Below are 13,823 nucleotides of genomic sequence, written 5' to 3'. Positions count from 1 at the left end.
GTTGGGCTTTTTAAACCTGTGGTCAGAAAGCCACTACAAAAAGTAACTGACAAGACAAGGAATACTAAGACAAAATATTACTGCAATACTAAATGAGTTTAGTTATTTTAAACCTTTTTCTTTTATTTTTCTTCAATAGTTTTGACTTGTTAAAATTCTAAAAACGGTTGACAATTACCCAGTTTGAGAACAAAACCACTGCTTGGTTTTACTGCTCTCAACTCTCAACATTATGCTACGAAAAGATCACAAGGCAAAAAGGCAGTATCAGTGGTTTAAACTACAGAAATGAGCAATGTATCATGTTCAATTATATCATTAGTAAGATATCATATGAAGTATGGATCTACAAAGTACGTGGTACTACGCCCATCAGAGACATTTAGTGGATTAAAAGTTAGTGGAGTAAGTGTTACTTAAAAAATGGAGAAGTAAAGGGGCACAAAACAGAAATCCTGAGTAAGGTACGAATACATCAAAATGGGGCTTAAGCACAGTTATAGACTTTGTTACTTTCCACTCCCTGTGAAAAACATGCATGTATAAGTATGAATGGAACATAACACAATAACAGGAGTATTATAATAAAGAATGCATAAATACGTATTTGTTTCCATCGGCATTAGGAAACTAAAACAGAGGATGCCAACTATGGTTGAGGAAGACTTGTGAGGTTCACTTTGCGGAAATTCTAAAACAGTGGTTCCCAAAGACTACTTTTTGTGACCTCCAGTCACAGGTTATGGCCTTTGTGTGGACATGAGTTGTGGACAGTTCACCGGAAGAGCAGTTTTGGTCTGTTCTTCTTGGAAAATTGTAAATTACCTGCAGAGGTCAAAGCATGCATTCATTCTGATAAAAAGGGGGAAAAGGAGAACAAAAACACTTTTTTATTTTGTGTTGTGTTGTTTTTCTTTCTTTTCTTTCTTTCTTATCATTTTTTAACCATTTGAGGGCTCTTGACCCACAGTAGGAATCACTATTTTTGTGCGCATTTACTCAATGCATTACGTCAAATGTGGCAATGCGCTCTTAAGCCTGTCATTACTGTAGAGTCAGACAAGGAGGCGCGTCCTCTCACCATGGCTTTAGGAAGTGTATCACATTCTTAAGTTTTACACAGGTTGGTGACGGTAGGTGAATGAATCAGAGCATTGTGCAGGTATGAGGTGAGTCCACATGGCAGGTTTACATTTGCTTTGTCTTTGCAATGTCTTTTGACTAAACTACCGTAAAACCAGCAGAATAATCTAAAGATAGGTAACGTAAAGTCCATCTGGCAGACACACTGTATAAAAGCACCTTTGCTATTTTCCGCTTGCCCTCCTGTCAAATTTGACCCCTTTTCAAAATGTCTGCATCAGACATATGAGCTTCTTTTTAATCAACTTACCACACAAAAAGGGATGACATCGCTCTTTGCAAATATTGATCACTGTCATTAAATTTCGGGTGAAAATTGAAATGAATATAGTTCAGTATCCTGACTAAACTCCACTCCACATAAGTTCCTCTGATCTTAACTATTAGTCAAAATAGTTCATAATTTCTATTCTATATTTTTTCTGACTTAAATATTAGGTAATAAATAAATAAATAAAGTTTATTGATCATGAATCCCAAAAAGTAGTGTAAAACTAGTGGTAGTAAAAAGAAAAGAAAAAGGGACCAAAATCGGGAGGATAACACAAGGGTTAAGAAGTGCAAAGAGATCGTTGCATTCACTGCTGTCACATGACATCAGGCAGCACCACACATACAGGACAGGGAAAATCAATCATTACTGGGAGATAAATTCATGTAGGAAGAGTCAAAGGTCCATGTAACTTTAATAGAGACGGCACTTCCGGGTCTGAAAGTGAAGCCAATGTGGAAGTGCTGCATTCTATCTAATTTCCAGTTAAGGTCGGCTCCACAACCGCAAAAAGAAGCTGGCTGGCATAGAAGTCTACGAGAAAATAACACTACTTTTCACTTGATTTATGACCTCAGTAATCATTTTCATAATTCATTTATGGGCTCAATTGCAAGTTTAAAAATCTGTACGATGTTCATTTGCTAAATTATGGTCCCAATTATTTAAAATAGACAATAAAGCGGGGCGTTCTTTAGGCGTGGCTTTGCCAACTTTTCAGGTGAGAGGGTGAATCAGGGGAGGATGGTGTGGCCAAGCCAGTGTCTCATTACCAGTGAACCTGTTTTGGGTGTTGTCAGATGTTGACCCTCTCACTGTGATTTATTTTTTTTACATTAAAGTTAGTTGTAAATTTTGGTTGCCTTAAAATATCTTGTTCATCGTTGCCTTGAGGGAAAGTCTGCCGATTTTCTGTACTGCTGTACATGCAAATGGATGTTGTCACGACCTGCGTAGGTCTGCGTTTACTCGCCTATAAAACTTAGAATCGCTTTAGAATGGTTGAAGAAACGTACTTTCTTTAGCATTTAGCTTAGCGTAACGCCATTGGGAAGGTCACGTCATCCTCCCTAGCTCCACCCTCTCTTTTAAAGATCTTCCCATCCGTTTAAAAAAAACAAGATGGCGATGGCCAAATTGCCAAACTCAAGGCTTCCACACAGTAGTCCACAAATCAATGGGTGATGTTACTAATGCTCTGTCCATTATTCAGTCTATGGAGCCGACTTAACCATAGCCGCAGTGTGTGTTGTTCTCCCTGTCATTGTGTTATAAATGTCAGTGTGTTCTCTTTGTTGTTTGACTAGCTTACTTCTAAACCAATCTCGTTGCACTTTTAGTGTTTGTTAAAATCAGGTTTGGATTTCCTAACTAATTTAGTAAAATTTAGAAAACAGTTGAGCGGACTGGGGTACATGGGCGAATTCCATAGGAGTCAGGTGAGGGTCAGGGACAAAGGGAACCCAAAGTGGACCCGCACAATTTACACACATTCGCACACATTTTAGAAGCTAAGGCTAGAGTATGTATATATTTTGAATGATTAAAGGATTCTCCTAGTTGCTGCCGAATGTTTTTCTGAGGATCAATCCATCGACTAATAGTCACTTTTAATCTTTCACCCTAAGGTCCCACCTGTTGGCACATCTCCTCTCTCTGCTTCTGGCAGCAGGGAGAGATGTCACAGGGACGAAGGTAAACAGGAAGCCCAACTTTGTTCTGATTATGGTGGACGACCTGGGCATCGGCGATGTAGGATGCTACGGTAATGACACCATCAGGTCAGTTGTAACCAATGTGTTATGGTGCTGTTTCTGTGTGTTTCTTTCTTGTTTTCTCACCCATTGTCTGCTTCTATTCTCTCTTGTTTTCTGATTTATGCTTTTCATTATCAACAATGTATTTTACCATCATCGCAGACTGTTTATTACGTCCTGTCTGTGATATGCCAATATCTGTTTTTCTTCTCTCATTCTGATGCCTGGAATTTAATGTGTATTATTTTTTTATTATCTATTTGTTTCTATAGGGCCATTATTAAAACAAAACTTAGTATATGGAGAGTTGTACAAGTGTATATCAATCCGTGTGTGTGTAATCTGCTTTGTAATCGTGTTAAATAAACACTAAATGCGAATTGAGATTTGTAAAAGTAACGCTCAGCTATCGCCGGAATAGTGCTTCTAATATTCTTCACTGGTCTCCGTCCAAAGCAACGGGATCTGTTGGTACATTTCTTTAACTGTCTATGGATTAAGTGTTAGATCTTCCTGAAAGAAAAAAAAATCTGTATTCAGATTTGCAAGTGTTTTGATATTTGTATATATGTAGACAAATATGTAAATGTATATATTGATCTGTGCATGGGTATAGAAATCTGTAAATGCTTAGAAAAATGTGTAATAGAAAAATTTACAAAACTTTAAATGCATAAATAGATCTTGTTGGCTGAAAGGTCTGTACTGCTCTGCTCCCACTGTGCCACAATAGCAATACAGCCTACATACCACCAGTTAAAAATTTACAAATGTAATAAGCACACAAGCATTGAGATAAAGTTGCACAAGTCTCCATATGCATATGTCTCTGTTCTACCTATTAACTATACCTATGTATTTACGCATGTTGTGTCCCTCTAGAACTCCTAACATAGACAGACTTGCTTCTGAAGGGGTGAAGCTGACTCAGCACATTGCAGCTGCTCCTCTCTGCACCCCAAGCCGGGCGGCATTCATGACAGGGCGCTACGCACTCCGCTCAGGTAACAGATATTCTTAAACTTATTTGTTGAAAATGAGCCTTCTGGTCATGTTTGTACAGCAATGTTTGACGGTGCGTCCCATATTGTTTTATTTTTGCTCGTGTGTCTTGACTAGGACTGGGTAGCACAGGCCGTGTGCAGGTACTGCTGTTCCTTGGAGGTTCAGGGGGGCTGCCACCCAGTGAGACCACCTTTGCTAAAAGGCTACAGCAAGAAGGATACACCACCAGCTTAGTGGGTGAGGTAACCTAATAATAATAATAATAATAATATATTTTATTTATAACACACTTTTCATTCCAAGGAATCTCTAAGTGCTACACAGGAGAGTGAACCTAATGTGATCCTTTATTCTTTGGTTCTCATTGTGAAATGTCTCCAGACCCTTTCCCAGGTAAAAGAATTATGGACACTTCAGCCAGTCAGATGTGTGCCATCATGTAGGTACTTGAGTCTTGGTCAGCTGTACAGGATGGCACTTGCTTGTTTACACCCAGCTATGAACTTACACACATATATATAATATAATGTAGAGTGTGTGTCTGTCTGTTCTCGACTTCTCTTGGTCTTTTACATGTGTGTTTTTAGAAAGTATAAGACAAGACTAGGTCAAAACCGAGTAGGTGGCTGGACCGTATACAGTATGGACCTTTTTATATATATATATATATATATATATATATATATATATTTTTTATATATATATATATATAAAAAGGTCCATACTGTATACGGTCCAGCCACCTACTCGGTTTTGACCTAGTCTTGTCTTATACTTTCTATATATATATATATATATATATATATATATATATTAAGAAAAAATACATTCAGAACAGGATTTATCTATATTTTAAATATAACTAAATGTTGTTTCTAGAGCATAAACATTACAACAATACACATATGTATAATCTCACTGGAAACAAAATGTCCATAAATTATGGAGTGAAGTTGGAAAGAATGAAGAACACAGACATCAATCAGTATCAGTCCTTTCTCCTGTCCTGTGTGCTCAACCCTCTGCTAAAATGACACTGGTAGAGAAAGGAGGGGCGGGTTTGTCTCAGCCAGCATCTTAGTTTACAATAATTTGTCAAATTATAAGATACATGCTCCGCTGCGTTATGGCTCTGTGCTCCGCCGCTGTGCTCCGCCGCTGTGCTCCGCCGCTGTGCTCCGCTGCTGTGCTCCGCCGCTGTCAACACCCACCAGGTCCGGATTTGTTGCTGAACGGCTCCAGCCATGACTGACAGCTGAAGTCTTGAGAACCCAAGAGATCTCGCAAATTTGTGTAGAATAGAGCCACAAAACCGACAACAGTTTGTTTCCATCCAGAGGAGTAGAGAGGAAACAACTCTGTGCTGTGTTTTCAAAGTGTATTGCGGGAAAATGTGATCCGCCGTGAGCACGCTGTATTTCATATTGAAAATTACCTGGATGTTTTATTTGTTTCTGTGCTCGAGTTCTTGTCCCGCACTATCTGGCGTTTGGAAAAAAATTTCGGAGCTCTCCGGCACCCAGCAAAAATAGAAGCTCTGCAGATCTGCTCCGGTGGGCTGGGGATCGCCGGATCTGAGACGGAGCCGTTCCGCAGACAGTGGAAATACAAACATTGATTTTAATGGAAACCAAAGGACTCCGCCGCCTTTCCAGAGCGGATCTGCATCCGTTACGCATCCGGTGGAAATTTGGGGTTATACAACATGCAGACAGCTTTTGTTTTAGCTTCTCTGTAAGAGAATAGAATCGTGACGTGTGTATACTAATTCAAACTTGTATTACTGTAGTAATATTAGTTTTGAGTCACTGGGTCACATGACATGGAAGACATTGAAAAAAACTGCAATCATTTTCAATTAAAATGTTTATGCATGATATACACATCACATTGTCACTTTTCTTTTCAAAAGGCCCACTGCGGGTAAATGAAGTTTGCAGTGAGCTTAGTTTCGGGGCTGGGGCTTTTTGGGGTTGCTGATGGCTTGCGGCTGGGGCTTCTGCAGCGCGCAGTTTCACACACTCTTCATATTTTAGTTTGTGCCACTGTTTTAGGAGGTGAAAAAGACTTGAGGTGCTTCCACACCTGGCTGTAACTTGTTTATGGCACTCCCTATATGTAATGTGAATTTGTTACTCATGTGATACTTTGAATCTGAACCATCGCCAAATAACTGAGCCACTGCTTTTTCTCTTACTAACCAATTCCTCCTCCGCATGCTCCGCAGAGGTTGTTGCTTCCTCCATGTTTGTTGAAGAGTTGCTGAGTGGCTGTTTCTGCCCCTCCCCCCTCTGTGAATATAAAAGGAGGGGCAGGGGCGCGGGAAGCAGTGCAGAGAGCTCCGGGTCAGCAGCTTGTATGGAGCAAGGATCACAGCGCAAATTTGAATTATATATCGATATGTTCTAATTCCATGTCACATTTAAAAATCTATCGATATTTTTTTTTACGTCAATATATTGTCCATCCCTAGTAGGTGCATCAATTTTGTCACACTTAAGCATGGGCAGCACACAAAACCATACGGTTTTGCATTTTGCAAACGGACTGTTTAATGCAAGAAGAAGATGCCCATGTATGGACGATGTTGAAATGAAACAATTTAGCAAAATGAAAGGCATTTATGTATTCACATTCCTGTAACTCCTTTTTGTTTTTAGTTCTTTATCTCTCTTTTTTTCTGTGTCTTTGCAGGTAAGTGGCACTTGGGTGTGAACTGTGAACACAGAGGGGACCACTGCCACCATCCGAACCAGCATGGCTTCAACTATTTCTACGGTCTCCCTTTCACCCTGTTCAATGACTGTGTGCCCGGACAGGGGAGTGATATCATGATAGACATCCAGAACACACTACAAAATCTGACCATAATGCTTGGAATTGGACTTATTACACTGGTATGGGTGATTTTGTCAGTTGGTCAGTTTAGCTTTTTCTTAATAGACATCATCACACAAAGGTATATCTGAAAAAGACCTGTAGAGGCACATACAGTAATAGGAGAAAATATGACTAGAAAGCTACAGCTAGAAACCAAAAATGAAGACTGAGAAAATTGAGAGATACATTTGGGTTAGCGGATGAAGAGAAAGAAATTGGACAACAAAGAGTTGATTTGCCGTTGGCCCCAAAGCAAAATAACTAACTGTTTAATCACTGAGACATGAGCCACAGGGTTAAATAGAAAAAAAGCTTGGAACAAAAGAAGTTATTGTGAAATTTACAGTCATGTCTGCCAGAAACTTGCTTGCGGGCAAAGCAAGTAATATCAAAAGTCAGTGAAGACTTGGCAATGGCAGGTACTTGTAGGATGAACAGGAACCAGCTGTGCCACAGGTAGAGCAAACAAAAAGGAGCTTGAAAAGAGGAAGAATGATCCAGTCCAAATAGAGAACTCAGGTTTGGGGTCCCAGCAAAAGACAGAAGCCTATAAAACTATTGAACTAAAGAACAAAGGACACAATGTACACTGGGTTTTACTCACAAAATAGTTAACTTGGTAATGGTTTGTGATGTCATCTAGTGTCAAAATCTTTGAATTGCATTCCCAGACAGTAATAGGAAGTGTCATGGTAGCACAATATTACATGTCCAGTGCAATTCAGTCCAACAGCCCTGCAATACATTCGACAATTGGGAAGATGATAATGTTAAATATTGGTTGAGACATTATCAGAGAATAGTTAATTCAACAGGTTTTAATTTGTGGAGATTAATTATATTGTAAGATGGACATATTGATCCCCTTCCCTCATATACAAAAGGATATTTCACTCTTATGCAAATTTTTTATATACCTTTTGTATTTGTTGTTTATATTTTTATTGTTTATTTAGGGTTTTAAAGACATATGTACTTTTAATGGCATTGATAGTTGCATATACAAGTCTGTGTTTACATCCATTGTTTTGATTGAGTGACCCCGAGCAGCAGAAAATTACATAATGTACGTCAAGTAACTTCATATAAGTGTCCAATGGCACTGGTTTTATTTTTTGTGTGTGTTTTTTTTCTAAACTCACTGTGTGTTATGTGTTTTCAGGTGTGTGTCCGTGTGTGTGGCCTCTTTGAAGTCAGCCTGTGGCTATTTGGAGCAGTTTCTTTTTTCAGTATCCTAGCAACTGCTGTATGGTACATGCCCTTTAAACTCCTGCCGACTTGGAACTGCATCATCATGAGGAACCAAGAAGTAATCGAACAGCCAATGACGGTGGAGACACTGCCCCAGAGGTTGCTGGGAGAAGCACAAAACTTTATAAAGAGGTATGTGTTGTTTTTCTTTTCTTTACATTTCTTCTAAAACAGAAAATGGCATCACAGCAATGATCCCCTGAGCATTTACCGTACCAGGACAGGGTATGTAGGATCGACTCTGAATAAACTGCAGTGCCCGTGTTTATGAGGAAATAAGTCCCTATGTAGCATGAATGTTCCTTGGAATAATTTGATGTAGCCTATTTTTTACAATTCTATAGGCTGAGAAATGTATTAGACATATTTACAGATTCTGGAAATTATAGATTTATAAGATTAAAAAGTAATCTGTGTAATCTAATTATTATAGATTTTAATAACATAGATTAATAATTTTTTTGAACTTATCTCCTCTTCTCTTTAGGAATGTTGATAATCCATTCCTCCTATTCTTCTCATTGGCCCATGTCCACACACCACTTTTTATAACCCCCGCCTTTGCTGGCAAAAGTCACCATGGTCGCTACGGTGATAACCTAGAAGAAGTTGACTGGATGATCGGTAAATATATTGGCATGCATTGTTAAACATTTTCTACTGGCCCTTTAGCTTGACGCTGGTAAACTGGTCCGATTGGCCATCAACTACCCAGTGCAACATTTCACCGAGGTGCAGACATCCCATCATCACTGGGTTCTACCTATGTTACTCATCTCTGTGCATGTCAAAGTTATGCTAACCGCTAGAAATTACAAAACTAGGAAAAATAATACAGACTTGTCCTTCTAACCATCGTGAAAGTTAGAGCACTCCTACTGTCTCTATCTGTCTATGGAACTCTCTATCCAACCATATCTGATACTCCGTTAATATGCTTTCTAGGGAAAATCACAGAGACGGTGGACTCCCTTGGCCTAGCCAACAATACTCTGATGTACTTTACATCAGACCACGGTGGACACCTGGAGGATGCTGATGCCATCATTGGCCAGAAAGGAGGCTGGAACGGCATTTATAAAGGTAGACATAATCTTACACAGCTTTTTTTTAATGACAGTCACTTTAGCTGCCTTCTTTGATGCTATCATCCATGTATTAATCTGGTAAATATTTTCTCAAAAGATATATCAACAGTTGACAAAATATTAACAGCATAGGAAGTTGTAAAAAAATCTTTGGGGATGTGCTCCACTTATCTCATGGTACTGAAGGTTCAAGCACACTACATAAGATCATTGTAATAATTTTGAATATTAGTCTAAATCTTGGTTACATTATCATATATATCACAGGCTTATCTTTCTTACCGCATTCAGTACAACAAATTGATATTTGCATTGTGTAATTTCTCTTAATCACTCACCTATAGGTGGGAAAGCTATGGGAGGCTGGGAGGGGGGGATCAGGGTGCCTGGTATTTTCCGCTGGCCTGGCAAACTGGCAGCTGGAAGAACAGTGGACGAACCCACTAGCCTCATGGACCTGTATCCAACACTGAAATATTTGGCCGAGGACACACAACCAGACAGGTAAAGATTACAGGTGCTGTCCATGTTTTGTGTGTGTGCTGTCATTCACCGAGTCTTATTTGTTTCTCCAGAGTTTTCTTCTCTGAAAGGTCGAAAAGCTTCTGTATTTGTTGAATACAATAGCGCAACAAACCATTGTTTAGTTACAAAAAGAGGTGAGAAAAGACCATACAATTACTCTAAACCAGTGCATAATAATCAAGGGGTTTTATAGTTGGATGATTACTGTGTAAAGCCAACAAAATTACCTTGTTATCTGTAAACAACTATAGCTTTTGTATGGGATGCTGTGTGAAAACTGATTTAGTTAATTTTGCAAGCAGTGTAGGTGACATAAAGCCCGACGTTGTCATATTCAGATTCTTGTTGAAATATGAGTTATGAGTAGTTCGGCTGGCATCCAGGCTAGGTGTTCTATTTAATTTTTTTATCCTAACTTATTTACTTACCATTGATCCTGACAAAACAAGCTTGTTTTATTCTGTTGCCAATATAATTTACTTTTCTGAATACACTAGTTATAATATGATCATTACAACGTGAGATAGTTAATTATTGAATAAAAGGGTATCTGCATGTAGTGTTTGGGTAATGGTCTCTCCTTTGATTTTATAGCACAATCGTATCTCACCTTTCCCCTCTTTTTCCTCTCTGTTTCTCTTAATGTTACCTCTCTCCCAGACAATCAGATGGCTATAACCTCATGCCACTGTTGGAAGGGAAGGTAGAGCGATCAGAGCATGAATTTATGTTCCATTACTGTGGAATCTACCTGAATGCAGTACGCTGGCACCCACCTGGAAGTAAGTTCCCACATGTAGACATAAAGATGAAGTCCATCACCAGCAGACAAATGTTATTGACCATTCTATAGGTCTGATGTTTTTCTGACATTTTGTGAATGGCAAATTCTTGGACGTGCTTGTTAAAACATGAATGTAATTGAGGAATCTGATAATGTTATGGTTATTGTTTAGATTTTAGCTTTTCCAGTTCCTTTCTGCACATGAGTTTCAGTTCTTATTGAATCCAGAGTCTGATTGTTGGCAAATTATTTCACAAGCAAAGGCACTAAAATATTTTAGAAGCGAGCTTTAACCTGTCACAGTATAAACCATAAACATGTGCATGCTCACATCTTCTCCCGGTGGGTGTTTCCATCCAGGTGACTCCGTCTTCAAGGTGCACTTTTTCACTCCCAACTTTTCTCCCCCGGGTGCCGGTGGATGCTATGACACTAAGATCTGTTTATGTCATGGAGAACATGTGACGCACCACAGCCCCCCGCTGCTTTACGACCTTTTCCACGATCCCTCAGAGTCCCGCCCACTGATACCTGATACTGAGCCGCGATACGCTGAAATCCTCGAGCAGACCGCAAAAGCTGTGGAGAGACATCGAAATACCCTCACAAACAAGCAGGCATCTGATGATACTCATTCACACCCGAAAGCAGACGCGCCCAGCATTCAGAGCCAGATGACATGGGACAAGATTCTGTGGAGACCCAGTCTTCAGCCCTGCTGTGGGACTTTTCCATTCTGTGGCTGCAAGGAGGACACAACGCATGTTTAAGGAAAAAGTCCACCAGACGGTCCTAAAAAGTAAAAAAAAAAAAAAAAACAGCAAAGGTTCCAGAGCATTTTAAAGATGTGACATGAAAATGTTTGACCTAAAGATCTGCTGTAAAATATAATTAGTTATAGAAATGCTTTGTTTAATCTAAAATTTTAACTGATTGAACAGTGCAATTAATTGTAACATAGCTGCAAGCGGCGCCTCCCGGGTTCAAAACTTTTTTCCCAATAGCAACTTCAAAGTGATTTTACACATGTGGTCCAACGTCATTATCAAACATTTCCTGCAAGCTTTGTAACGATTGGATAAATGGTGCACTTTGTTTAAAATGCATACAACTGATTTGGCAAAACACGTTTATTTACAATTCAGCTCATGGCAATTTGAGAAAAGTAGATGACCAACACTAAAACAATTAATAATAAAGCCGCAAGCTGCGATTCCAAGCTCAAACCTTGTTTTTTCGTCATTCCAGGTATTACGTCATTCCATTCCAGTTATAGTGGATTAAAAGTGCTCCCTAGAGGTCAATTTGAATGAGACTTGCAGTGTATGTGTGGAGTCATTATGTAGACATTTCCTGGAAGTTTTGTGTTGATTGAACAAACATTTAGTCATTTATAGCTTGATTTGCTGATAATTTGAAAAGTAATTGAGATATGGACATGCTTTATACAACTTTTAATAAGCTTGAACCATTGAGGATTTGCTGAAAATATGGTGGCAATCGGACTACGGTGGAGGAGGAGATCTCAAAAATGTGTGTTTCAAAAGATTCAAAATGGGGGAAAAATATTTTAGGCGGACCTTAATGATCCTTGAGGCTGTTTTGTAGAGCACATTAAGCTGCACCTGTGTGAAACATTTTAAATCAATCAGACTTACAATGTGGGGGGCGTGGCCTTGCATGGCCGTGCATTTTGAAGCCTTAATTACAGCGCCACAATGTGGTCAATTGGGTTTATATTTCTATAGAAGCACATACACACCATTTAAAGATATTCCCCCAAGTTTTCTGTTTCTAGCTCATTCCAGCTCACGGGATAATAATAATATAATAATATTAAGTAAAACAGACAAACATTGAAGGTTTCTACCGCTTTGCGGTTTGAACCCTAAATACTTGTAGTGAAATGAAAATAAAGTGACTAAACTTATATTATTATGAAGCCCCCCCAAAACCGAGGGAAAGTACTGAAACTGATCAAACTGAAGATTAAACAATACATTGACTGCACTATACATGGTGTAAGTGCGTTATTACATCTTTGCTTAGATGAAGGGTAAATGTTTTATTTCATGTATATCATGTTTTAAGTGAAGGATCTATTCAGTTGGTGCACTTAATTCTTACAATAACTTTTAGTATGTGTGACAATAAAATGGCAATTCAATATAAGTGCATTTCTGTCACATTGAATACATAATTTAAGTTATTTCCCCCTGAATTCTATGAGCCTTTTTGTAGTGTTTCAGTCACTCTGCTGACATCCAGACTGGTAGTGAGGTTATCAGACCTGACGTTATGCTTTTGAGTTTTTAATTCATAGCTCTACAGTCAGTCTTACCTTTTTGTTAAGCAGGACTGAAAACCGGTTGTAGTGTAGACTGCCATTAGAGGGCAGAGTCAGACTGTGTGAGAAAGAGAGGGAGACAGAGCTCAGTGTTATTATAATTCTTCTTAATATTCTCCCTCATCATTTCTTCCTTCCCTTCTATTCATCCAAATTGTTTTGGTGATAATACGATACTTGCTGATCTCCGAAAGACAATTTTCCTCTCACTCCCCTTCATTAATGTCCAAGCACAAGGTCAGCTGTAGAACAGCATTGCTCAAAGACATTAAGGCAGGTTGGATGTTGTTCCCCCAGGCTGGCCTAGTTTGTACAAAAGGACACCATGTGGCTCCACAAATCTTCAATAATAAAGATCTGTGTGAACTTCTCCATAATCACTTTCATCATTGTTGATTAACATCATCATGCCGCGCTCAAACTAGTCTCCCTCCAGCAGTGGCTGGCTGTCAGAACATCAAAGTCTAGTCTACAATTGTTCTCCTTCCTGTTCTCCATCTCCTCAAACAGCTTTCTTCATCTTATCCTCCTTGTTCTCCTCCTGTCTTCCTCCTCCTCTCCCTCCAGGAATTCTACCCACATCTTCAAGAAAGGAGGGTATTTTCATCTTCATCACTAATTGTCGCCATCACGATCATACTATTTACTTCTCGCCCTTTCAGCTGGGCCCCCTACATTAAACACTCCACACACTCCATTCAAACACTCCATATCTGTAATAGTAAGTCATGCAGTCGACCATACATGTTGACATTTGGCTGTACGTCAAAGT

At 39.1% G+C, this 13,823-nt stretch overlaps 1 protein-coding gene across 1 annotated transcript; it reads left to right on the top strand.

Moving 5' to 3' along the window:
* Positions 1-1,071: 1,071 nt before the first annotated feature.
* arsh (arylsulfatase H) lies at positions 1,072-11,622 on the top strand. The gene is made up of 11 exons (XM_034885760.1): positions 1,072-1,169; positions 3,043-3,195; positions 4,054-4,175; positions 4,291-4,413; positions 6,871-7,073; positions 8,219-8,439; positions 8,795-8,931; positions 9,253-9,390; positions 9,740-9,899; positions 10,581-10,702; positions 11,065-11,622. Exons 1-11 carry the CDS (start codon positions 1,165-1,167, stop codon positions 11,472-11,474), a joined length of 1,794 nt encoding a protein of 597 aa, XP_034741651.1. The 5' UTR covers positions 1,072-1,164; the 3' UTR covers positions 11,475-11,622.
* The last annotated feature ends 2,201 nt before the right edge of the window (positions 11,623-13,823 follow it).

Source organism: Etheostoma cragini, chromosome 11 (genome assembly GCF_013103735.1).
Source record: "Etheostoma cragini isolate CJK2018 chromosome 11, CSU_Ecrag_1.0, whole genome shotgun sequence".
NCBI classification, from domain to species: Eukaryota; Metazoa; Chordata; class Actinopteri; order Perciformes; family Percidae; genus Etheostoma; species Etheostoma cragini.
The sequence above is the reverse complement of the archived record's forward strand: the minus strand, read 5'-3'. Positions and strand labels throughout refer to the sequence as shown.